Here is a 25,944-nt window from a genome sequence, read left to right as displayed (position 1 = left end):
CCGCAGGCGCCCCTTTATTAAGCCTAGAGCACTGGGCAATCGCCCTATTTGGCCCTACACTAACGCTGTTATTGGAGCATGATTGTTGTGCCTTGTATTAAACAATTTTATATCTCAGTTTTTTCAAAGAGAATGAGTGCGATGGCAATATATTTTTATATATGTGGTGGCAACGCGAAGTTTTATGACTCGTATGTAGTGTGTACTTACCTTTAGTTAGTATATATATTTTGATATTTTCTTAATGACTTGCATAGGCTTGGTTTGTTAATAAAATAAAAGTCACGTTTAAAATATATAATTTATATAACTAAGTACATTTTTTTACAAATTTGTTAAGATACAAAAATATCACATCGTTTTATTGAACTAAGTCTAAGTATTTGATTTAAATAACTTTAAGTATATGACACTAAGTATTGTACAAATTCACATATTTTAACTAAGTATAACGAAGATAAAAATAAGCACCAAAGTACAGTCAGCTGCATTATTATGTAGCTGTAGACACCGTCCGCGTAGATTAAAAAATAATCATAATTAGTAGCCTACGCGTTCTTCCAGACTATGTTCTATATGTATGCCAAATTGCATCGAGATCCGTTTAGCGGATCGGGAGATACCTACTAACAAATATCCATCCACCTAAAAATTCACATTTATAATATTAGTAAGATTTACAACACTTTGTAGAATCTCGTTTTTCTGTTTCGATTACAAAAATAAAGTAAACACGTCTTCGCCAATACCAAGTATTCATAGTTGGAAGAATAACGATTTATACGTGCTTATATATTTTTAAAACCGAAGACAACTACAAGTTACTGCAACTTTATAAATACATATTAATGCAGCTGACTGTACATTTTAAGTAACAAATAGTAATCGAAATATCACTTTGATTTTATCGAATAAAAAATGTTATATACCATTTCAAATAATTTAATTTTCATTTATATTGTCCATTATAAAAAAAAGAACTGCATGACCTTCCAAACCAAAAATTAAGAGGTCCATTGTCTATGAAAATATTCGAGCGTAATGCTATACAAATATATAAGTATACATATAAATATGTATTTAGCTTGAAATGTTTTTAGCTGTCTTTGTATTTTATCAATTTTTTAATTATGTTTGTTCCCTTTTACTATATAATTGAGCTTTATTTCATTTATAAAAAAGTACAAATCCGTTTAATAAGTACTTTCCTGTTTCAAAATAACGGCTTATTTTTTAAAACTAAAAAATAACTCAATTCAAAATTAAACAGTTATTTACAATCTTACATTCAACTTTTTAAATAACAGTTAAAGCTATTAGCAATAACATAACGTTAAATAGCATAACATATGCTATTAACGCTTGGAAATAACAGTTTATCTGTTATTTATTCTTATAAACAGTTTTATTTGTATAAAAAGATTTGAAAATCATGATACAATAGTCAAAGCAGGCTGTTCTTTTCTTGAAGTTAAAATTTTATAGTAAACAACTGCGTCGTGTACTGTAGGGAAAGTGTCTAACTGCAATTGTTCACTTTCTAAAGAATTGTAGCGATCTATCATTTCTAAAACTGGACCTGGAAAACAAAAAAAAAATTAGGTCTAAAATATTTTTTGTCAAAATTTTTATTTGCGTCATTTGCTCACTTTATTTCATTTTGCTATTAAAATATATATCAGTACAAAAATGATTTTTATCGATTTAAAAATAAATAGATTAATTATATAATTTGTTAATTACCCGTGTAAAACATAATTTGCCGGGTATTTATTGATAATTGATAAGGAGATACGTGACAGCCATGATAAGATATCACGTTATTCTATAATTAAATTAAATATAGTCAAAAAAGAATTTTCGTAACTTCAACACCAACAAATCTTATACAAATTTTCTTATATTTAGTAGATAACATTACGTGAACACGTTACACAAATATTCGTGCTAGACCCTCTGACCCGCTGAGAGAAGCGTTGCAATCGCTGTTGGTTCTATTATAATATAAAACTTACTTAAACATAGAATATTTAAAAGAAAAAATAACATGACAACTACAGTATAAAGAGGATCATGAGGGCGTTAGTGAGCTGTCGTAATTTAGTTTCACTTATGCCCATTCAGATAGCCTTGTCGTTGTATATGTTAAAAATTGTGATCTGCGAAGCAAGCCAAGTTCTTTGAAATCTTCTATTGGAGCTGAAAAGTTCAAGTCACGTTGGTACCTACCGTTAGCTCCAGCCAGGAGTACGGTGATGCTGCTGGCGGCCAGCTCGCGTTGCACCGCCACCAGGCTGCGGATACCTGGCGCGTCCACGTATGAAAGTGCCGTCGCATCTATTATCACGCATTGAACCTGTACAATATTTAATTATAATCAAGGCAATATTCTTCTGTTATTATAGAACATTCAGATTCTTAGTATTCAACCCCAAACTCAATTTTTTTAATATTCGCAGCAAACACATATAAATATACTTAAAAATTAAATTACGTTTACCGCCATCTTTCGAATTTGACATTCATCAAAAATGACTTACTCTATGTCCAATAGTAGGGTCCCATTCGAAAGACTCGCTCTTGGTGAGGTTGTCTTCCTCCTGCGTGGTTTCCGCGGGCTTCAGGTAGCCGATCTTGCGGAACAGGGTCGATCGGAACAAGTTCTTGCTGGCGAAGTTCAGACCGCCACAGTAGTGGAAGATTTTTATGCCGGGGATCTCTTCCGCCTTGAACAAATCGATAATATGTTAATGAATAGTAAGATTTTTTTATTCGTCTAAAATTAAAAAAAAGTCCGAATGATTTTTGACATCACGACGCAATATCGACATTATTTACTATTCTTTGACCACGGGTTTATATCATCATTGACTTTTATAATCTGTGACAAAAATTTTGACAGGTGGCAGTTGCAAATTCAAACTTACAAAACAAACATGCAATAAATTCAAGCAAAAAATTGAAAAATACAAAAAAAAATGTGTTTTTGATTATTTTTTTTTCGAAACATTATTACAGTCACAAACAATAACACAATGCGGTTTATCGCCGATAAACGACTTCCCTATCACGTGAACTACGAAGTCTGTGTATTCGATGTGGCAAAATGGTGGATATTTATATTGATTAATTTATTAATAATGTATACATTGAATTATTTTATTGTAACAATCAATCAGGATAGAGAAATGGAAGTTTTGAGCCATGGCATGTTGTTATCAGAGTGTAATGAATAAATAATTGAATTAAAATTAATATTTGATTACGTCACGAATTACCGACATGTTAACAACACAAGAATAATAACATCAGTGATAATCATGACGTCAATAGAACGATTTTGTACTGAAAATAGTCGGATAAATAGTTTGTGTGTATACAAAATATTTCAAATTTTTACCAAATATAATGTCTCATAACAGAAATAACAAACAATAATAAAACAAATAGTACGATGCCAAAATATTCTAACCAATTTAGTCTCGTCAGTATTTGTAGTTGACACTTATTGTTCGCGCCCTGTCCTTGTCCTTGAAATACGCGGGAGCCAATCACAGAGCGAGTTTTAGCTACCTGGATATTACGCTACAATTTCACTTATAAACAAATACAAAGTATCTCTAATCGTGGATTTCCACTGTCGAAAGAAACATAAACATCATTTGTTATGTTTGAAATAGTCAACTTATTGTAAAGCTTGTTCCAGTGGTGATCTACGCTAAGAATACTTACAGCTCTGTATCTCTTAGTATCCAGATACAGGTCCGTGTCAAGTACGCGTCCGAGCAGACAGGTGTAGGGCTTCTGAGACCTGCAGAACAGCGTGCCCACACTTGCTAGAAGACCCGCCGCCAAACTTAAAGAACAATTTTACTAATAATTATTTAAAAAACAAATAAGACCGATTCTATAAAGTGCAAAGTTCACAAGCAATTTATGTTACAAGTCATTATGGAACAAATACCAACAAAAGAGCATTATTTTCCTCTGTTTTGGGAAAACATTCGCAAAAGCAAACTTTATTTACGATGAGGGAGAGCCATAAACAAGAAACAGAACAGAACAAACTTTATTTATAATAGTTTAATATTTATAACATTATTTTATATAACTATAAGCGACGAATTAACGCGCGCGTAATAACTAATGCCTGTTGAAGTTCCTGATAATATCTCTGAGTTCGAATCGTTGCTACCAACAGCAACTTTCATCGTCAAAATGGCGAAGATCATATAGGCACAGAATACTGCGGCTTATAGCCCGTCTATATATAGAGATCAGTGCTTCTATCGGCTTCAATCTGACATACCGTCATCTTTGTCATGATGATAATTTTGTACTCACCCGATGTCAATGTTGACGAGAACAGTGGTCAGGAAAGTGACGAGCCAAACAATCGCGTCCAGTTTACTTAGCCGCCAAAATCTGACAACGTAAAACATAACATAAATTTAACGTTCTATAGACATGGTAAGTATATTGTTGGGTTTCTGAATCCAGAGTCTCCGTTTGCTATCAAAGATAATACGGATGAGAGTCTCAGAAACCCAAGGTTAGTGTGTTTACTAACTTGCGCAACTCCTTGACCTGCATGAACATGCCTTTAAGGGAGACGACAATGATGGAAGCGAGCACACAGCGCGGCAGCTGCTCGAAGAATGGTCCTATCCACAGCAACACGCACAGGATCAGACACGCGCTCACCACTGTCGTCACTCCTGTCTTGCTGCCCGCCTGACAGATACAAAGATTATACAACTACCCTCACGAAACATATATCCCATTAAACTCGTGGATGACAAAGCCCTTCATCATCAGCTCACTATATGTTCCCACTGAGGGGCTCGAAGCTTACCCTAAATTAAAGGTGATATATTCCATAATACTTAGGAATTCGAACAACAGTTTGAAACAAGGCGTGAATCGAACCTGGATTGGTGTCGGTCTGGTCAACGACGCTCAGCTACTAAAAAAAAAATGGCTAAGCTCACACATTAGTTCCATTATCGGTACCGAATAGTTTCTGGTCTGTCGGACGTGCTTGAGAGAACTTTTAGTTAGTTTTAATAGTCTGATATATAGAGAAAAGTTAACCCTTTAACCGCCCTGAACGACGAATATGAATTTTGAAAAGGTTTTGGCTTACTTGATACTGTATGTAGGAGCGAGACAGACTGGCGCAGATTGGTGCGCACCCGAAGAAAGAACCAAACACGTTGCTTGCACCCTGTAAAAAAAAATTGGGTGTTTTTATATTTTTACATTTATAAGTTATTCAACAAGGAGCTCAGCACCAAAATTTCTTAGGGCTCTTTCTGTCTTAGGTACTTTTAGTCCCATAGAGCCATCTAATTTGTAAATCTCAAATTTTGTCGATGATTTACGAAAACCCATATCGCAAATATTCGTGATAGATCCTCTGATCTAAATCATAATAATGTCCTACAGACGCGATGATGTAAATATCAAAAATTTCAATTTAAAAAAAACATATTAAGTGTTTATACTTATTGTTAAATACACTAACTTTTACACGCGAATTCGTCTATCAGTATCAAAAAACGACTTAATAAGTAGCCTATTTGTTCTTCTAGAGTTCTACATCTATGCCAAATTTCAACGAGATCCGATCAGCCGTTCTAGAGATAAGTTCTAACAAACATCCACCCATACATCCAAACTTTCGTATTTATATTAATAAGATATACTAAATATACATACCAAAGCAAGAAGTTCTTGGTTCGCATCGATTTCATATTTCTCTTTGGAAGCGAATATTAGAGCCATGGACATTGATATAGTATAGGTGACCATCGTGATCGTGAACGCGTCCAGTGCTACAGACGGGAACAGCTCTACTGGCGGCACCTCGGGTACTGGCAGACTGGGGATTATTATTATATACTAATATTATACTCTGTCTACTTCTGATGCATTCTTTGAGACTAAAAGCACATTTAAAAAAATTAAAAAATTTAAAAATATAAGCTTTAACACTTGGGGCTAGTGTCCCAATATTGAATTTTTCCAAATCAGTTTGGAACCTATTCAATGCAAACAAACAAATCTATTTATATACTATACATATTAGTATCATCATCATCATCAGCTCACTATACGTCCCCACCGAGGGGCTCGGAGTCTACCTTAAGTTAGGGGTGATTAGGCCATAGTCAACCACGCTGGCCAAGTGCGGGTTGGTTGACTTCACACATATATAATTTCATCTTAGATATGTGCAGCATCACGATGTTTTCCTTCACCGTAAGAACGTCGGATAAATGTACAAATGTAAATCGTAAATCGAAAAACATATTAGTACATGGCGGGATTCGAACCCAAGACCTGCAGATGCAAGTCAAGGGCTTGATATGTAATTTTTCTCACAATTCTTCAGTAAAACAACATGGCAATATGAAAAAATGAGTCTTGACAGACAGACGGACGGACAACAAAGTGATCCTATAAGGGTTCCGTTTTTTTCTATGAGGTACGGAACACTAAAAGTGTAAAATTTGACGTGTAGTAGTGAACAATGTTTAAGACTTTATATTTTGAAATTAAATCTTAAATAGAATGTAGGAAAACATCGAAATGCATTCTGCTTTTATAAGAAGAAATTCAGATATTTTAAGTCACTAGTTCGGACCTAGATTAAGTTCTGTAAGTTAGGTAAAGTATATCTACCCTGTAGGTATATTTCCCACTAGTGCTATCCCGAATTGTTCCTTGAGGCTGCCGAACCTGGAGACCAGCGTGCCCACAACGATCGCCAGCAGCTCCACGGGAACTGGCACTCGACTCAACTTGCTTACTATCGGCTGCAAGTGGATATTTATTTTTAATTGAATTTAATTAAATTGATTTTAAAGTTAACGTTAAAGGGTAATTATTTTCGCGCGTATTTTTTATTGGTTTGTATAAAAAAATTGTCTTAATCGGTATGAGGTATAATTTGCTCTTATTCTTCCTCAAAGGGTCTAGACCCTTTAGGTTATAGCCCTATGCTATAGTTAGTCGAGTTTTTTTTATATGTATATTATTCCTGATTGTAATCATCCTGTATCCATTGTTTTACAAAGGATGTTATTATAAAATAGTATCAAACTTTGTAACCTTCAAGATTTCGTTATTAAGAGCGATGATGAGACAGGTGATGGCAGAGATGATCACCGCCGCCCAGTTCAAGCTCGGTAAGTTTTTCACTACTTCTATAACTGTCTGAAAACAATGAAAAATAAACTGATAAGTACAGTCGCGTTCGTGTGCAGTATTCCAGTTAGAGAAAAATTACACTGCATCATGCAAAAAATTTAAACTCTGCTTTTTAAAAAAAATAAAGTGGGTGCTATTAATAATTATATCAAAAATTGTCAGCTACAGAGGCAGTGTATGTGTTCATAGATTTCGATCAATCTGACATTGTGTCTGACATGTTAGGCGCTGCGCAGAACCCAATTTTAGGTGCAGATGACATTGAGTTGCCGAGATATTTGTATAGTACTAGCACTGCACCATAAAACGTTGACTAATGTATTATTTTTCTTACACTATTGTCATATTTGCCGACCACGATTGTCGTAAGTACATCTGTTTAGTACAAACATAAATTATCTCTAATCGAGATGAAATATTTTATACAGGTGTTCCTGTAGAGGAAACGTTGACTTACCAAAACAACTTTATAATTCGGTCCAATTTTACTGATCTTGACACCGAAGAGATCTTTGAGTTGAGAGGAGAGGACTTGGAAGGAGGCGGCCGTCGTAAAACCTGATACTAAAGGCTCTGACAGCAACGTGGAAACAGCTCCGAGACGCAACATCCACATTATTACCTGGCGAAAAGTAAAATGGAAACACATAATAAAGGTAAATATGTGTTTAATTAGTCTTAAATATTAAAATTTATAATTCTGATTAATTTACAAACCTGAAAGAATCCAACAGACAGACAAACAATGCTTAGAACTTGTAGTGGAGTGTACTGGGGACCTGCTATAACACCACCTGAGCACATACACAAAAATAAAAACTAAATAAAAAAAAAACTAAATTTGTAAAAAATTAAATTGTCCTAGACACTAACCTGTCGTAACATTGGCTGTCGCATTCATTAAATTAGCGTAGTCTGGATGAGTCGAATATTGAGTAACAACCTGAAGACACAAATTAAAAACATAAATTAAAAAAACAAAGTTTTAATCAATTTACATATCAAAGTTATATAGTACTTATTTATCGAATACCATAAATACATTTAAATATCTTGTAAAAAAAGGTATAGTCTTGACGGTTTTCTTTTTTATAAGAGAAAAGTATCTTACCTTCCCAGCCATTAGGCAGGCGACGGCAAAGGTCCCCATGGAGACGTGCGGCGAGGTGCCAAAGATGACGTATATAAGGACTGGAAAGAAGGCCATGTACAGGCCCACGATGGGCGGTACTTCTGCCAGCAACGCATATGCCATACCTTAAACAGATACATTTCATATTTTTTATTTCTGTAAGTAAATTTTTCAAAGAGACTAAAAAAAATGATAATATGAGAAAAAAAATATTCGTATTAATACAATAGAAAGTAGAAACACATATATTAGTGACGTACCCTGCGGTATATGCATGACAGCTGTGGTGGCACCAGCAACCAGGTCGCCTACCAGGTCGCGGCCGGCACTGTACCGGGGCAGCCATCGTGCGATCGGCACAGAATTCAGCAGGCAATCGCCGAAGCCACAACTCTGGACCGCCTTCTTGCAGCGATAACTCACTATAAACAATATAAAAACAACAAATAAGATCTACTGTTAATCATGAAGTAAACGACTATAAGTGATGGCTAAGAGCTTGTCAATATACTTGTATTTTTTTTAGATTTTAAAAAGAATATATTTGAGTAATCTGAGGATAACGGGGCAAAATTGAGGGGGTAATATTTCGTTTGAAAAATTACCTACAGAAGGTAGTGATATTCCCTTCCTCTTCCTTTTTAATCTCCCATGAAAACCATGACGACTCATCCGTTCGAGATTCCCTATCATTGTAAAAATCTCTTCATACTAGATGAATCTCATCAGTATACGTACATGGCTTATCAGGTACTTGGTAGTCGGCGTCCTTGTTCAGGACATCCTGCTGATATACCCGACGGACTACATTGAACTGCTGGCTGGGTCGGGCCGACAACCTGTAAGAAAAATAAAATATAAAAAGGCTACTCTTAAGGTAGCGTTTGACTCTTCTTTAGTACGATTGCTGCCGCCTGAGTGGAGTTTTGCCTCCGCTATGATGCCACTGCTTTATAGTTATTTACGATTATCAGCATTAAATAATCCTAAGTAGGGTTGGCGACGGGCAGATGAGAGCTGCAAAAACTAGGCAAAATTGTCGGGACTCGGAAAGCAAAAATGAGGAAACCCTGGTGCACAAACCCTACGTAAGCGGGACAAAAGCCAGGGAGATGATGAGCATCTGATTAGTCATCAAAGTTGTCTACACTATCGAATTCTTTACAGTCCAGTATCAGAACTCGTGACAGCCCAAAGTAGCAAACAATAATTAATGGAAATAATATGCGATATATTTATTATTTACATCATATCATATAATATCATCCTTTCTCGTCGTAAACAATTGAATTGGGTCAGTGATGTTTGTTTTTATTATCAAACGAGGAAATTTTCCAGTATTGATACATCAAGTAAAATAAGGTTTTTACACATGACATTACATGTAATAGTATTTAAAACTAATATAAAAAATATTTAACATAATATCATTGATAGCACCATAATTAAAACTGGGATACTGTGAAACGCGGTGACTGTACAGTTGCGGACGATTATTTCCTACCCATTTTCATGAAATGACTACCGAAGCTCACGGTGTAATTACGACTTGTCATAAGAACATAAACAAATAGTAATATATAGCTCTTATAGTTATAGTTTTACAGTATTTGATCTTAAGTGGGTAGCAAATTTAATTCTTTTACTGCGCATATGTTTTATATGCGTGCCTAAAACGCTGAAGCCAGGCTACAGATTTTCGTGATGTAAACATAACATGGACTTGCCAATCATCTTCTGTGTCCCCACGGTCCAGTAATGGTTCGCATTCTGTGTCATTGTCTCTGAAGTCTCGATCGAAGAAAAGCAACGTCTTTCTCATACGCATTGTTAATTCAATTTATTGTTTCGTCTAACAATAATTATAAACTATTATGAAATCATTTTTAATAACGGTATATCCTATTTTGATAACGTGAAAAAATACTCTGTCGATTCAATTTTTTTTTATTTTACTTTCGAGACAAATTACTTAAAACATTTGAACAGTTTTTGTGTGTTTTCGTTGGTGTAAACATACGTAAAGTAGACAAAAAACATTTGATAATTGTTATTTAGACGTTTTATACATTACTTACGTACGATTACGTATGACTTTATACATGTGTATTATCACTATTAAATATTATATATTAATAAAACAAATATATATTATAACAGGATAAATTGTCCAAGGACTTCAATTGGTTTACCTTATATCAATACAAACTCATATTACAATATTGTGTTACAACTAGTAACTCCGTGGCTTTGTTCGGCTGAATTAAGCCGGTATCCAGAGCCGAGAAAAATTGTCGTCATTTGTTTTTTTCCCAATAAGAAGACATAACGTTTATGAACAGTTTTAATTGTCATTATCTTTTTAGACTTCAGGCTATATCACTTTAATGGCCATCTTACTAATATTATCAATACGAATGTTTAGATGAATGTTTGTTTAAAGTTATCTCTAGAACGGCTGAACGAATCTCGATGAAATTTGGCATACATATAGAACATAGTTTGGAAGCACACAAAGGCTACTATGTTTTCTTTAATTCCACTCGGACGGAATCGTAGGCAACCGCTAGTTATGCTATATATTAAACAAATCGGACTATTCTAAGATTATTTTATAACTAGCTGTCGCCCACGACTCCCTTCGTTTGAAATCAAAAAACAACCTAATTAGTAGCCTATATGTTCCAGACTTAGTTCTACATCTATGCTTTTCATCGAGATCCAGGCAGATGTTCTGGCGATAACTTGTAACAAATATCCATCCATACATCCAAATATTCCTAGATATTTCATAATAACTTTAGATCAAGTTTAATTGCTCTAAACATTACAGTAACTGTGTTGGCGACACAAGGTTAAATACTTTTCTATTAAGTTGAAGTTTGACGCAATTGTATTGCTGCAAATCAATTTAACAATATTGTATTCAATGTAATTATTGTTTTAATGTAAAATCTGAACACTATTTTTAAACTTAAATATACAAACGTTAGTAACGTTAACACATTAGCTGCTATGTCGGACCATATGTCCGACAAGCTAATGTTTCAATCAAGCCGTGTCGGACTATGTGTCCGATAAGCCATACTTTCATTCAACACCTCGCTGTGGGTTTTTAATCGAATTGTTGTATACAGCGTGACCCGCAAGGCCCCATTCAAATGGTTTTGGGCAAAATTAAAAAAAAAATTGTTTTCGTTTTTCGAAAAATCATTCTGGCAGCTAACGTGTTAATAATAAAAGTCACATAAAGGGGAATAAAGTAGAGAAAACAAGTTTCTTTAGGATCTAAACACTTTATAAAATTCATACTAATACTAGCTGTCGTCCGCGACTCCGTCCGCGCGGGATTTAAAAATAGATGTTGGCCCATTCTCAGACCTACTTAATATGCTCACAAAATTTCATAAGAATCGGTCAAGCCGTTTCGAAGGAGTATGGGAACGAAAATTGTGACACGAGAATTTTTATATATAAGATTATAAACGCGAAAGTTTAGATGGCATAGATGTAGAACATAATCAGGAAGAACACATAGGCTACTAATTAAGTATTTTTTTTTAATTACGCGCGCTGTTGTGGACAAAAGATAGTTATAAAATCTCGAAACTTAGTTTCTTCTTTGAATCTCTTTTCTAAAGGGTTAGTTGGAACAGAGACTATGGCCCTTTTAACAATCAAATAAATGTTATTATCTTGAATTTTACATAGTACAAAGTTGACGGGATTCGTCTAATATTGTAATTTGGCAATGTATGTCTCAGCATACATAAGTTTTCAGAAAAACTAAGGTCATTAGATTTTTTTAATAATTTTTTTTATAGTTTTACGTGTATCAATTACAATTACAACAAAAAAAGCTTTTTACTGCATTTTATACTTTGCCAAATTAAAGGTTAAAATTATATGAAAGAATAAAAAGTCATTTTGCTTTACGACGATTTGTTTTAAGGTGGAAGTATTTCTTTACTTCGAACCTTGACATTGACTATTGATTTGTAATACAGATTGTTAAAAAAATATATAAAAACAGTTTTTTTTAAACGGAACAAGAGGAAATAATAAAGAAAATTTGTTTCGAAGTAAAATCAAACAGTAACGAATCTTAATTTGGAAATTACTATAGATTTTTTGTTTAAATTTGATGTGTGTCTTATTGTTTTTTAATTACATATAATTTTTTTTAATTTAAAAAATAAATAAGCGATAAATATACAAAGTAAACCCACAAAAATACTCAACGGATCTTTTTTCAAAATTACACTTTAAGAAAAAAATTGAATCGACAGAGTTGAAGCCTTTGCCTTCACAACTTTCAAAGTTATTAAAAAAAATATCTGTCACTTTAATCACAAGACGCGGGAAAAGCAATTTAATAACGCGACGTGTATTTTAAAGAAAGGATTGTTCGGAACTGTAGTTGATTGTTGTTAAAATTCTGTGAGACGTTTGATAACGCAAACCGACGCGCATGGGTGCACAACTGTTGGTAAATTATTTTAAAAAGTTCTTATATTGGTTGCAGAAATCTTGAGATTGCATATAACTGTTCGTTTAAAGCAGTCTTTCCCAAAGTGGGCGATAACGCACCCTTGTGGGCGCTGCAGGTCTCAAGTTGCGGTTTATAGTAAAAGTTTCGTTTAGAATTCTCCGTTAATATACATATATAGGTCACAATAATTAATTAATTTAATTTGAAGTTATAGTGGTGTTTAAATATGTGAAAATATGGGGGAGCTAAAAAGATATCTATTCCTAAAGTGGGCAGTAGACAAATAGGTTTGGGAACCTCTGGTTTATAGTGCTGTCACTTTTGGCACATGTTGTCCCTTACCTTCTCTTTGTAAAAGTGGAGATAGCAATCGATTTCAGTTGATACCCATTGTGATTTGCTATCGTTAAACAAATAATTGTAGAACAATACATTCCTATGACTTGACATGTTATTTATTCACAAAAACAAATATAACTGAATAGATAATATTGTTATTTAATAATAAAAAATATCACTCACACACACCTTATATCCTTAATGAATAAAATATGCAGAAATTCGTTTAAAACTTTTATTTGCTATGATATTGTTACGTCTAGATTTTTTGAGATGACTTTTTAGAGACGATATATTCAGACGAACAAAGTTACTTAATTTTTTAATCGATAAGAAATCGAAAATGAAACACTAATTTTTTTTTACCAAATGTTTACTACCCCTGGCCAGTTATCGATACATTGTACGCAGTCATGTGATGAATTTGATACGTATTACGAGTTAATTAAAGGGGTACCGTTACGTTACATGTTAATCTAAATTAATGATTACTTCGTCTATAATCTTGTCTTAAACTTAGCTTTTACTCATAAATGCTACTGGCGAATTCCACTTTTAGAAAATAAATATAAAAACTCTTTGTCGTCCATTTTTTTTTCATCAATTTGTGTACAGATGTAGCCAGTAATGAGATGTCGAATGGGAAGACTAGTTCGGTACAATATCATCTGACAAAACACTGATGATGTCGAGTTATTCTACTGTAATCTCCTTTGTGAGATGCTAAGCACTTATTTTATATTTTCTAATAAGGAAAGGATATTTTTTTTGTTGTGTTAGCCAATTTAACGCCACTATCATGTGATTTAACGCCTATTTTATAGATTTAAAGATAAGATGTTTTTTAAACTAAATAAAGATCTACAAAACTCTGGTCAGGGTAGACGAGTGGCTGGTATAGCACCACCAATAGAAACACTTGTATAAAACGTGTAAAAGTCTATATGTCTGGAATGAATTGTAAATATTTATTGAATATAACAAGTTTGAAATGATTCCTTGTTGTTTAATTACTACTTATAAGCGATTGATAAGGGTGGCCGGGTCAGTGACCTTTTGTTAAACTCTCACAGTTAATTATAACTTTGTGTAACTTTCGACGTAAAATAAGTGTTAATTAATATATTAAAATTTACTGTTTTAAACTTAACGTTAATAAAGATGCACATTACGATCTATTATAAATAACGCCATCTATTGCCATTATTTAATACCAAGCTACATTGAATTTGTATCGATTCTCCTCAAACCGCTAGTTTTGTCGCTAGATGTCACTAGTTGTTCATCAAATAACAAAACGCTGCGACCTGCGACGCGAATTATATTAGTTTCTCGAGAGTAAATCAATTAATAATTTACTACAGAAACTAATAGAATATCGTCTGATTAAACGAAACAACAAAGTCTGAAAACGTTTCAAGCATTTTGTCACTGTAAGGTCGTTGTAGTGTAGTTCCAGGGACGACTCTGGGATAGCGAGAAGTGTAACCACACTTAGCACCGGTGGAAACGAGTACCAAAAAACGTTAACCACCTTCGTGTGGGTGTGGCAACCCTGTTTTTAAGTTAGATACTCTTTGATTTTTAATCTATGTTGTAAAAAATGTATATAACAAAATAAAGAAGTCGTAATTATAATAAAGTATCAAAAATCTTAGTCTTTATATTAAGTGTTAATTAAAAAGAAATAGTCATGATCAATCAAAATATAACAGGGTGATCTTTTTTTATCATAAAATGGGTGCACATAAAATTCTCTATATTTAATAAAGGGCATGCATTGACTTATACTATCACTCACCATCCATTAGGATTAAGTCTTTCCTTCTCCCACTCCTTTGCTTCGTTCTTCATTGTAACTTCACTTCACTTGTCTTAAGTCATAGCAACTTTGTACTTGATTTTCACTTAAGTAATTAAGAAAATATAAGAAAAACTGTTGTCATAAATCTAGATAAATTAAGGACATTTTTTACAAAATGAACAGGGTAATGTTTTTTTAATGAATAAGATGGGACCCCCTGTAGTTCAGTTCGATCAATTTTAAAGAGCAAGATGTCATCCTATTTTTAGATTTTTTTTCAACCAAACTCCTTAATACAGATTTACGGATTCTATCCCCCTTTAATTATTACATCCTAATCCGTCTCTGTACACTAGGCTGTCATTTCAGAATTTTAATCTGAGTTACGTAATTCCTTTTGTATAGATATTAAAGCAAGGCACAGATTACTTATCAATTATCATTCATTATACGCATGACCAGTACGAGATGGCCGATAAAAATCTTATCATTGAAGAGCTATGACAAGACATTCACGGTTATCAAGTTAGACGCACTTTGTACGTCAACAAATAGGGCCTTTATGTCAAACTAGCTGTCGCCCGAGTCCACGTCCGCGCTAAATAAAAAATAGTAGCCTATGTGTTCTTTCAGACTATGTTCTGTGTATTTCATGGAGATCTGTTGAGCCGTTCTGGAGATACCTTCAAACAAACATCCATCCATTTATCGATCTATCCATCTAAACTAATCATTCGCAATTATAATATTACTAAGATATATCTATTGCAGCATGATTTTATGTGAATAACTAAAGATCGACATACACGGACTGATGGATACATACCGATTGACGCACTCATATGTTCTGCTTATTTTTTGAATGTGAAAAATAATACTTGAATTTAAAAAAAAATACCCATTTATTTCTGACATATCTTATATTAACAATCAAAGCATTCCCATAAAAGATGGACAAAAGAAAAAATACTGAGACTGTGTAATTTGCATTAAATTAAATAAATTACAATGCAAAAAGCTGATCAAGTACAAATCTTACTAATATAAATGCGAGTATTTGGATGGATGTATGTTTGTTTGACGGTATCACCAGAACGGTTGCATGGATCTCGCTGTAATTTGGCATAGATGTAGAACATAGCCTAGAAGAACACATAGGCTACTTAGTTATTTTTGAACTCGACGTAGACGTAGTCGGGGGACAAATAGTATCTATAAAACATATTGAAATAAGCGCTACAAATGAATCTTGTAGGTTACAGGAAAAATTGTTTCCTTTCAAGGTATTTTAAAATCAGGTCGTTCTTAGTAACAGAAAAAACACAATACCAAGATAGTCAAGTAATGCAAATCTATGTCTACGTTAGATTCTGTGAACTTTACAACATAAAAAAAATTCTTTAGGGAGATTCATTTTTAGGAAGTTATAACTTATAAAAAAAAGATATAAATTTTCCAAATTTAGAAAACAATATTAAATATCAGTATGGGAATAGACCTACTTATCTACAAGTAAAAAATACAATTGTCTATGCTTTTAAAATGACAATTGTCTATGCTCGCAAAAAATCAGAGGTTAACGAACTGACAGGTGCTATTGTTAAATGTTTTTGTTTATCTAATCGACTAGACTAGACTGATATTAAATCTTTTGTGATACACGAATACAAAGAATAGTATAATTTATAAAATTTATAGTTTTTATTAAAATGTTAAAAATAAAGGTAAACAAGAAGGCAATGAAGTTATTAAAAAAAATTGTTTATGGCCTCTTCTCTCTTGACTTTTCACTGCTGACGTTATTAGTTGACTTTTAAAATTGCTTTGACTTTAACATTATAATTTGTAACGGATTCAGCCAGTTCATAATATAACGACCAATAACAACCTTAATTATTACCTATTGGCTTAACACGAATATTCGCAACAACCACAATGATATAGTCATCGTAAAATACGTCAAAATTTGTATGAGATTTTTTGATATACTTTACGTCCGATAAATCTTTATTTAATAGAAATTTTATCGATGATACGATGGCGCATGTCACAAACATTCGTGCTAGACCCGCTGTATGTCAATATGATGTAATATTAAGAAAATGGACTAGAAACGTGTTATTACGATTCGACCCTGAGGTCTAACTAAATATAAACGTGCCATTTCCTTATCTATCAACTGACACCCTTATATGTTTAAGGAAGTAAATATATTTTAGTATTTAAATACATAATAAAGGATGTAACCTGCTATATAATTAACTATGTTTAAGAAGAAAATCCGACACTGTCCGGACTGGCGCAACACTAGCCTTACTAAAATGTCTACGTTTATGTCCCCTCACTAATCATTCTGACATTTGACTTTGTAACGAAAGCGCGCCATTCGCGCTAAAGGATTCTAACTAATAATGTCTAAATGTAATTAGCAAAATGTTCACGTATTTGTATTTGAAAGTAAAACACATTATGTAGTTAATGTAAATTGCAGAACAATATGCGTAGTAAACACAATTACCTTTTATTTTTTTATAAAATTAAAAACTTCTTTATTGAACAAAAACAAAATTAGTGTAAATAATATTTTATAGCTTTGGATTAATATCGTAGGACTATAATTAAAAAAAAAAGACTTAGATTTACGATCAAGGTAAACCGATTTCAAGGTTACCTTGTTAAATAATAACTAATAAGGAAAAATATGCAAAAAAAAATTCAATTTCAAGAAATCTTTTATAATCTATACCTCGTCTTATTTATATTCGAAATGTCAATGATTGTAATAAATCGTAAAATGGATTACTTTTTTCTAGCAAAAAGTTAATAAGACCCGTCTGAAAACCATAACCTTAATTAAAAAAATACTTAAATAAATCTGCACAGAATAAAAAAATACTTAAATTTCAAGTCATTATCAATATTGAATTTGAGTAAGAAAAAAAAAGGTGAAAATGTATGACCCAAGATAGATAATATAAAAAAAGCTACACACCGTTTATAACACACAAAATTAAGACAATTAAAAATAAACAATCTAATTGACACCAATGTTTCCGAACGATAAAAAGTCCTCAAGAAAAAAATTCGCGCGCGTCTTTCTACGCCGACTGTCAATTAGGTACTGTCAGACTGTGAGGCATTTCGTTTCGTTGCTGTATGGGCATGGTCATCTGATTTCAATGTCGTCTCTTATTTCATATTATCTGTGCACTGTGGGTTTGTTTACCTTTGATATTAAATAAAAATCTTCTACGACACTCTCGGTAGTAAAAAGGTCAGGAATCTAAAGCACACTGAACCTAATTGATTTTTATTGGCACAATACATATTAAATAACTAAATACAGTTAATACAAACATTAGTTATTTGAAATATACATTTTTAATTTCATTTACAATACAGAAAGTACTTGAAGGTTTCAGATTTGTTATTTTACCTTCAGAGGAGACCTTTAGTGTTCCTCGTACTAAGGATGACGCTTAATAAATATCAGTCCTTCTACATCCATAATTTTCATCTCGTGTAGTGTACGTAAGTCGTGTATGGATACCATAAATTACTTTAGTTTATCTGTTTGTTCAGAGCGTTTCGAGGACACATGTGTAAATTTTTGTGCGTTATATTAATTCAACCTAATCTAATAAGCCAAAGTTGTTTGAACGGATTAATCTCAGGAACTACGGATCATATTTAAAATAAAATTGGTAGAATATAAACTCTTTGCTTATACGAAGTTACTGGCCGGTTAGAACCATCTGTTTCTTTTCTTCCTCTATCGCAGTCGAGGCTACTTGGTACAGACAAAAAAGATCTGCTTATTTAAATAATAAGGAATTACTCACGATTTAGTTGTTAAATTGGTAATGTTATCAATTAACTTGTGATCATGTTTAAATTCTCTAAAGTATTTCATACTTAGTTGTTAATTTTAACGCAACGAATCACACGTTTTCCAGTCACTAGGCGATATACTAAATTTCCTAAATATAGAAACATCGCCTTGTAACTTCGGAATGAAAGAAGGGAAAAATTAAAATAACACTAAAAACAAAACACCAATTAAAATCTTTAATTCATTTGTTTTAACGATAAACTGGATGTTTTCATTTTTATTCAGAAAACAGAGAACAATTTCGATTAATCGTTTACACGAGAACACTACGATTTACTGACGAGAAGTCATAAAAACAAAGTCATTAAAGTAAATAAAACTGAAATACATTAAGATTCATCTCGAGGAAATAGATAAGACGTACTAATATTATAATGTTTAAATGGATGGATGTTTGAAGGTATCTCTAAAACGTTTGAACGGATCTCGATGAAATTTGGCATACATATATAACATAGTCTGGAAGAACATATAGACTACTAAATTTTTTTTTATACTTCTGGACGGAGTCGGAGGCGACAGCTATTAATTTTATACAGAACGGCTTTATTCCATAAAGAATAACGTTGTATGCAGCATAATTATGTTTTTTTTTAAATAACGCGCGGGCGGAGTCGGTCGACAGCTAGTGAAACCATAATTATCACTGTTTACAACGTTTTATGTTATAAGTTTAAAGAATGAGATTAAGAATAAAATCTTGAAGAGTTGAGATATCTGATGGACTTATCAGTCACAAGGTCAATTTTCGAATACGTGATAAGTGAAGTGTTAATAGTATATTATTAAGGTATTACGTTTGAAGTAAACCTAATACAAGATATCTAGACTCTTAAGATTATACACTCGTCTATCTAATATTTATAAAGCCTTTATGGACATACTAACTGTCGCCCGGCGACTACGTCTGCGCGGAATTAAAAAAAAAAAACATTAATCGAAATCCGTTAAGCCGTCTAGATATACCTTAAACCAAACATCCATCCATCAATCTAAACATTCGCATTTATAATATATATACAGAAGCAAAAGACTTGATTAAAATCTGCACTAAATGGAAAGCTATAATCTCTGCCTATTCTTTTGTATTATGGACGATATAAGTTCAATTTTCAAGCTCAATGACGTGAACGTTCATACTGATTTCATTTAACACGCGCTCAAACACAATAACTGTCGATAATTGTAAATACTATTACTGATATATGCGCATTGTTTGCAAGGAAATAAACACGAGGACACCAACATATCTGGCATTATATAAATCATATCATATGATACTATATTTACATAGCTTTATATAAATCAATTACGAACCTACAGTCTATCGGAACTGAGTAATACGATGTATAATTATTATTTTTTTAATTATAAGGTGGGCAACAAGTAAGCGGTCAAATGAATTCAGCCAAAATGACGAAGCTATTGCTACACATAGAAATCTACAGATACATACATACGAGGGAAAAGAAGATATTTCCCTTCCTTAGGTGTCCCCGATTCCGTCAAATCTACTTCCAATTCCCATGATATCGTTATAAGAAAAGGGGGGAGAATTTGTATCGCGTTTGCTGATGTTGGAGCGAGTTACAAACGAATGAATAAAGAAAAACAACAAAGTAATTAAAGAAAAAAAACAACAGTATTTCTTACTGGCCAGTTACCTTGTGTGCAACTGGCCAGAGCGCGCTAAATAAAAAGTCTTTACAGTGACATACTGATATGATGATAATTTTTTCGCGGGCGGCACCGATTTTAATGATAGTCATTATTAAATTTGTTTTTAGGCGGTCTGGTATATTTATAAACTAATTACTTATTGCTACAATCATTATGCATTCGAGGTCATTGAACTTAATCATTACACTAATTAGATTAAAAACGAATCGAAGTCATTTTAATTTATTATAAATAAAACGATTAAAATTTATAAACAAAATTCGACCCTAGCTAAGAGTAGTAGGTAAAGATTTAATTTGGCACGATCTTTGCACATATTTTGTGAAATTTTTGTCATAGTCGTAAAATATTAAATCGAATACTGCCCTGCGTATATATTTAAATGTTTGCAATTTACACTTTTAAATGCCTTGTGTAAACAGAAATGGCCATAAAGCAAAAAAGACTTTTTAAAATGCTACGTAGACATAGACTAAGTACAACCACAGATAATACTATACTACTACAATATGTAATCTGTTTTTGCGTGCTGACAACTTAAATAAACATACGCTATGTAAATTGCATGTTTAAATATTTCTCATTTGCGTCTCATGTTGGCTAGTGTGACGCATCGGGGCTTTTTATCGGCCATTTTGAAATTACAAATTGCTTATACAATTGTTTACTTGGTCAAATTTAATATTGAAGGTACAATAATTCGCATATAGCTAAACGTTGGTAGGATTATATGGAACGCGTTAAACTTGTAAAAACCACATCAATCCAACAGAAAAAGAATTAAAGGTCAAAAGTATCAATGGGTTTTTCACGTTTTTCTACCAAATTATGTAACAAAAAATAACCTTAATAACCTGGTTGTGTAGATCTTAAAATTATCTATAAAAACATCTGCGTAATTTTTTAACAACCCACCATTTCTGAGTTTCTATGATGTTATGGTTTTAACAGATAAAAAAGTCGTAGTTTCCAAGGTCAGCAGTCGCTAAATCGACCTCGCTAAAGGTAATGCTTTAGAAAAACCGAAAGAGCCCTCTTCATTGTATTGCAGCATTAATCCCACTTATTTAGACTATTAGGGTATGAATTATTAAAAAAATCTTTGTCAATACTTTAACAGTAGTAGGGCCCGCTTTAACATCTTCGCACGAATTGGCCAGGCTCGCCCGGTGAAATACCACGACCACACAGAAGACAGGCGTGAAGTGGAAGCAATTCCGCGTACAGTCTGATGAATGTGCGTCCCGGAGGCCTAATTAAGTCCTATTTCTCTTCCCACCGTTTTTTTTAAGGAAACGATGGGAAGTGAAAGTGGACTTTCCGGATGAGAGGATGCATGGAAAGGGAAAATATTGTGTCTCTGTGCATCCTCTCCTCCGTCGATTAAAGGTAGGCAACGCATATGCAATTGCGTATGTCTATTGGCAACAGTCACTTCGCTATATCAGCGATCTCAGGTGGCCGCTCGCTCGTTTGCCACCTTATAATATAAAAAAAAAACTTGACTATAGTCTAGGAAAAATCTGATACAATGTTGATATATCTAAGAATGAAATAAGAAACATTATATAAAATAGACGAATTAAATATTAAGAATTGGCAGTTAAATAATTAGGTTACGATAAAATAATACCTTTGTGTTAAACATTATCTTATCATGGCGTTCTACTTCGGAGAGAAGACGAGGTGAAAATATCAAGGTAATTAACATTTCCGACAACTAATGCATACGAGTAATTAATTATATATTATTTTGTATAATACAACAACATAACTCGCGTCTTTAACACGTTAAACGCTATAGTAGACATAGAAAAAATCACTTAAAAAACTTTTTCCTGGAAATAGATGCGTAATGTCGAATCTTCAAAATATATCAAGTTTAGGGTTCAATCAGAAGCTGGGTTCCGCAGATATTGTAAATAAATTTCATGTGGTCAGGTGATCAACCGACAATTTACAATATGATAAGTTTATTACTATGTCTAGTTTTACAATAATTAGTCGCTGAAATTGTCATTGCAAAAAACATGTAGATATTCTCGTTTGGATTTTTGCGACACAAAGAAATACATGCGTCATTCAATCACTGCTTAAACAAAATGATAATTATCGAATAATACGTAATAATAAATGCCATCTTACGATATTTTTACAAGATAGTTAATTGTTTCCTTGAAAGGTCAAGTTCAAAATATTTGTGCCGATTACTCTTAATATTGACTACAACAATGACGATAACGTGAACATTTAAATAAATAGTTTGTTGGCTTTAAATGAAATGTTTCTAAATACTAAAAATCTAACGTTTTTTATATCAAACGTAACTTATTTGAGTATGAATGAGGTTAAAATAATGTATACGATTTTGATATTTTAAAACCGATTCAGGGATGTTACTATGATTTGAGATGTCTAATTAATGAAAATATAACTAGTAATTTGCTATTAAATGGGGAGTGCTATCTAAGTGAGCAGAATTGTGATGAATATGCGCATATCAGTAGATTGATCTTATTCTAACCCCTTCTCCATTCTCTGTTGACACTTTCACTGATTAAACATTTTCACAATTTAATTATGGAAAGCACTTGAATGTACATTCTTATTCTTAATATTAATTTATATATCAATTAATGAAATTAAATAAAAAACCTTTCGCTCACGTCACTACGGTTCAGTTTGTCAGACACATTTGTTGTGAAGGTTGAATGAACAGCTGATCAAAAAAGTGTGAATATTACGAAGAAATGCTACTATTATAGAAGTTTTATTATCATAGTATTCGCATAATTAAAATTTTATGAAATTATGATTAATTTTTTTTAAAATAAAACATAATGATTGGTATACATAGATATTATTTGCTTTTATATTTTACTTAGATTGAACATTTTTTAAGTAAATTCATTGTTTAAAATTCAACGCATTTGTTTTGGTAGTTTTTAAAAACAAAATTGCTGGCAACACTCCGTCGAATGTCACCCGCGAAACTGAAACTGTCAAAACCATGAAATTCAATTTCAAAATACAAAATTATGTATGAACATTATTTAATTTTAAACGATAACTTGCTTCAATTTGGAAGTAAGGAAGGCAATAGCGTATTTATTTACTACTAAATTATATTATATATACTAGCTTCTGGAGTTCAGGAATGTATAAACGTTTTGATCAATATAACCTTGTGGTTACCTAACAAATTTTTTTTGAATGGCTGTACTTTGTTATTATTAAAATTTATAGCGTAGATAATTAGTAAGCAAACATCGCAACTTTATCACACTACTTAAGGCATTCGGAGGGTTTGTGTGACATTGAATTGCATTTAATTTTGTTTAAAAATGCCCGAGCGCGAAGTGGATTTTTACCGAGAGACATGGGTTCGCTATTTAGGTAAGTCTCGACATGTTTTAAATATATTTTTATACTAAAAAGTCTTTATGTAATGGTATAAAATAAGATTACATAATCCTTCATAGTTTTACATATTACTATGTACTTTTAATATATGAACTAAAACTTATGTATTATACTTACTGTTCGTCTCTTGTTATGTAACGGTCGCTGAATAGATCCATGTTCTATGCAGGCTATGCTAATGAAGTGGGGGAGTCATTCAGAGCAATGGTGCCACTGCGAGTGGTGCAAGCCAGCTACGCTCTTGCCACTGGATATGTACTGGCCGATACTGCGGACAAGAGTTGGAAAATGATTAAGGTTTGCAAGTTCCATTGAAATAAAGAGAATTTAGTTCAAAAAATTATGTAAGAAGAATATAATTACACTTTGACATGATAATTTCTTTAAACAAGTAATTCTTCCACTAATCATCCTCATTCATCATTGTGTGTTATTATATATTTAGTATTTATCATGTCCCTAATTTCTATTATATAAGTGAAATACAAATTTTTTTTTTGTGAACATATTAAATGTCTTATTAATAATCTGTGTAACATTATTTTTTCCTATATTTCAGAAAGATGGCAGACCAAAGAAAGTTCTTATAGAAACTGGTGATGCTCTGATTTGGCAAACATTAGCATCTGTTGTAATACCCGGATATGCCATTAACAGGTAGGATATTTAAGCTCCCACAACCTCAGATGGTTAGCCAGTAATTAATTTTCATTTCACAAAGACTGGTCCAATCACTTCTAGTCCTGGACAAAGGCAGTGAGTGCTAGTTTATTTCGATGGAACATATGTCTAAAAGTGTGTCAAAATACTTACTAAATATTTTATCCAGGTCAGGTAATCGTAAATGGAGTATCATTTTAAAGATAAATCGATGAAAAATGAAAACATAATATTAAAGCGACTACTTTTGAGCATATACACAGCCTAAAAAATGTTATGTGCCATACTATAGTAGAAAATATCTTTATAAATATGATGACCATAGATTCATAGATATTTTGTATTAATTCAAAAGTTGATCATACTTCATCCTTTTTCAGAATATGTCACCACAGTCAAATATATTTCAAGAAGCATTATACCAGGTTTCCGATGCTTGCTATAAATTTAATGACAGTTGGTGTGGGTTTAATATCCATACCGTTTATAGTACATCCTATAGATAATGGTGTAACAATTTTAATGGATCTGACATATAGACGATGGTTTAAATAACCTTAGTTATTTCTTTATTATACAGTTAAACGCTTATGACATTGGAGAGATCGGAAATGTACCTAATATCCTGTCTGTTCATACATAATCAGCTCACTAAACGTCCCCACCGAGGGGCTTGGAGCCCTAAGTTAAGGGTGATTAGGCCATAGTCAACTACGCTGGCCAAGTGCGGGTTGGTTGACTTCACACATATCTTTGAATTTCTTCTCAGATATGTGCAGGTTGAATCATGATGTTTTCCTTTACCGTAAGAACATCTGATAAATGTACTGTATGTAATGTAAATTGGAAATCGAAAAACACAATAGTACATGGCGGGATTCGAACCCAGGACCTGCAGATTGCAAGTCAAGTGCTTGACCACTGAGCCACCGACGCTCTGTCTCTCCTGTCTGTTACTGTTATTGTATTGATTCTAAGTCAGTTTTGTGGGTTAGTTTTGCTACCAATTTAAACCGATGTCATATTAAGCTGGTTGTACTGTGTTACTGTAAAACAGGCTGGAGTTAACTACCTCATGATAATTCATGTGTTATATAGATTAGCTAATGTGCCATAAATAACAGAGATAGTGTCATAGACTAATTTATATATTATAATTGTCAAGAGACACAAATTACGAATGTTACTATTAAAGCACTTACTGTGGATTTCTGAGACTAGAATCCCCATTCATAATCATAATCATAGTTTTGTCAAAAGTAATGACAGGGATGATGTGATTACAGATATTTTGGTCTCAGAAACCC

At 32.8% G+C, this 25,944-nt stretch overlaps 2 protein-coding genes across 6 annotated transcripts; one reads left to right on the top strand and one right to left on the bottom strand.

Annotated features, from left to right (window-relative positions):
* Positions 1-617: 617 nt before the first annotated feature.
* Prestin (solute carrier family 26 member prestin) lies at positions 618-24,180 on the bottom strand. Of its 5 annotated transcripts, none has more exons than XM_013312199.1 (18): positions 23,210-23,271; positions 14,980-15,128; positions 9,086-9,186; positions 8,608-8,769; positions 8,327-8,472; positions 8,089-8,158; positions 7,933-8,009; positions 7,673-7,837; positions 7,117-7,221; positions 6,688-6,821; positions 5,722-5,884; positions 5,147-5,227; positions 4,571-4,734; positions 4,345-4,425; positions 3,733-3,856; positions 2,541-2,726; positions 2,230-2,356; positions 618-1,579 (listed from the first exon to the last, which is right to left on the bottom strand). In XM_013312199.1, the coding sequence occupies exons 2-18, from the start codon at positions 15,030-15,032 to the stop codon at positions 1,431-1,433; spliced, it is 2,088 nt and encodes a 695-aa protein (XP_013167653.1). In that variant the 5' UTR covers positions 15,033-15,128; positions 23,210-23,271; the 3' UTR covers positions 618-1,430. The 5 variants fall into 5 exon arrangements, with proteins under 5 accessions (XP_013167653.1, XP_013167654.1, XP_013167655.1 ...); XM_013312200.1 differs by having other exon boundaries at positions 23,079-23,243; XM_013312201.1 differs by lacking the exon at positions 23,210-23,271 and adding an exon at positions 17,975-18,302.
* Positions 23,547-25,349, top strand: LOC106117776 (mitochondrial fission process protein 1). The gene is made up of 4 exons (XM_013312203.1): positions 23,547-23,950; positions 24,147-24,274; positions 24,537-24,634; positions 25,018-25,349. Exons 1-4 carry the CDS (start codon positions 23,899-23,901, stop codon positions 25,190-25,192), a joined length of 453 nt encoding a protein of 150 aa, XP_013167657.1. The 5' UTR covers positions 23,547-23,898; the 3' UTR covers positions 25,193-25,349.
* Positions 25,350-25,944: the final 595 nt, after the last annotated feature.

Source organism: Papilio xuthus, unplaced genomic scaffold, assembly GCF_000836235.2.
Source record: "Papilio xuthus unplaced genomic scaffold, Pxut_1.1 DF827679.1, whole genome shotgun sequence".
Classification (NCBI taxonomy): domain Eukaryota; kingdom Metazoa; phylum Arthropoda; class Insecta; order Lepidoptera; family Papilionidae; genus Papilio; species Papilio xuthus.
This window is presented reverse-complemented; position numbering and strand designations above follow the sequence as displayed.

Excerpts from the sequence above, each read along its gene's own strand:
- Prestin (XM_013312198.1), bottom strand. The coding sequence starts at position 10,175 with ATGCGTATGAGAAAGACGTTGCTTTTCTTCGATCGAGACTTCAGAGAC. Across the intron at positions 4,735-5,146 it reads GCTCCTACATACAGTATCAA|GCGGGCAGCAAGACAGGAGT; the intron begins GTAAGCCAAAAC and ends TGTATCTGTCAG. Across the intron at positions 2,357-2,540 it reads ACCCTACTATTGGACATAGA|GTTCAATGCGTGATAATAGA; the intron begins GTAAGTCATTTT and ends AATATTGTACAG.
- LOC106117776 (XM_013312203.1), top strand. The coding sequence starts at position 23,899 with ATGCCCGAGCGCGAAGTGGATTTTTACCGAGAGACATGGGTTCGCTAT. Across the intron at positions 23,951-24,146 it reads GACATGGGTTCGCTATTTAG|GCTATGCTAATGAAGTGGGG; the intron begins GTAAGTCTCGAC and ends TGTTCTATGCAG. Across the intron at positions 24,635-25,017 it reads CCCGGATATGCCATTAACAG|AATATGTCACCACAGTCAAA; the intron begins GTAGGATATTTA and ends ATCCTTTTTCAG.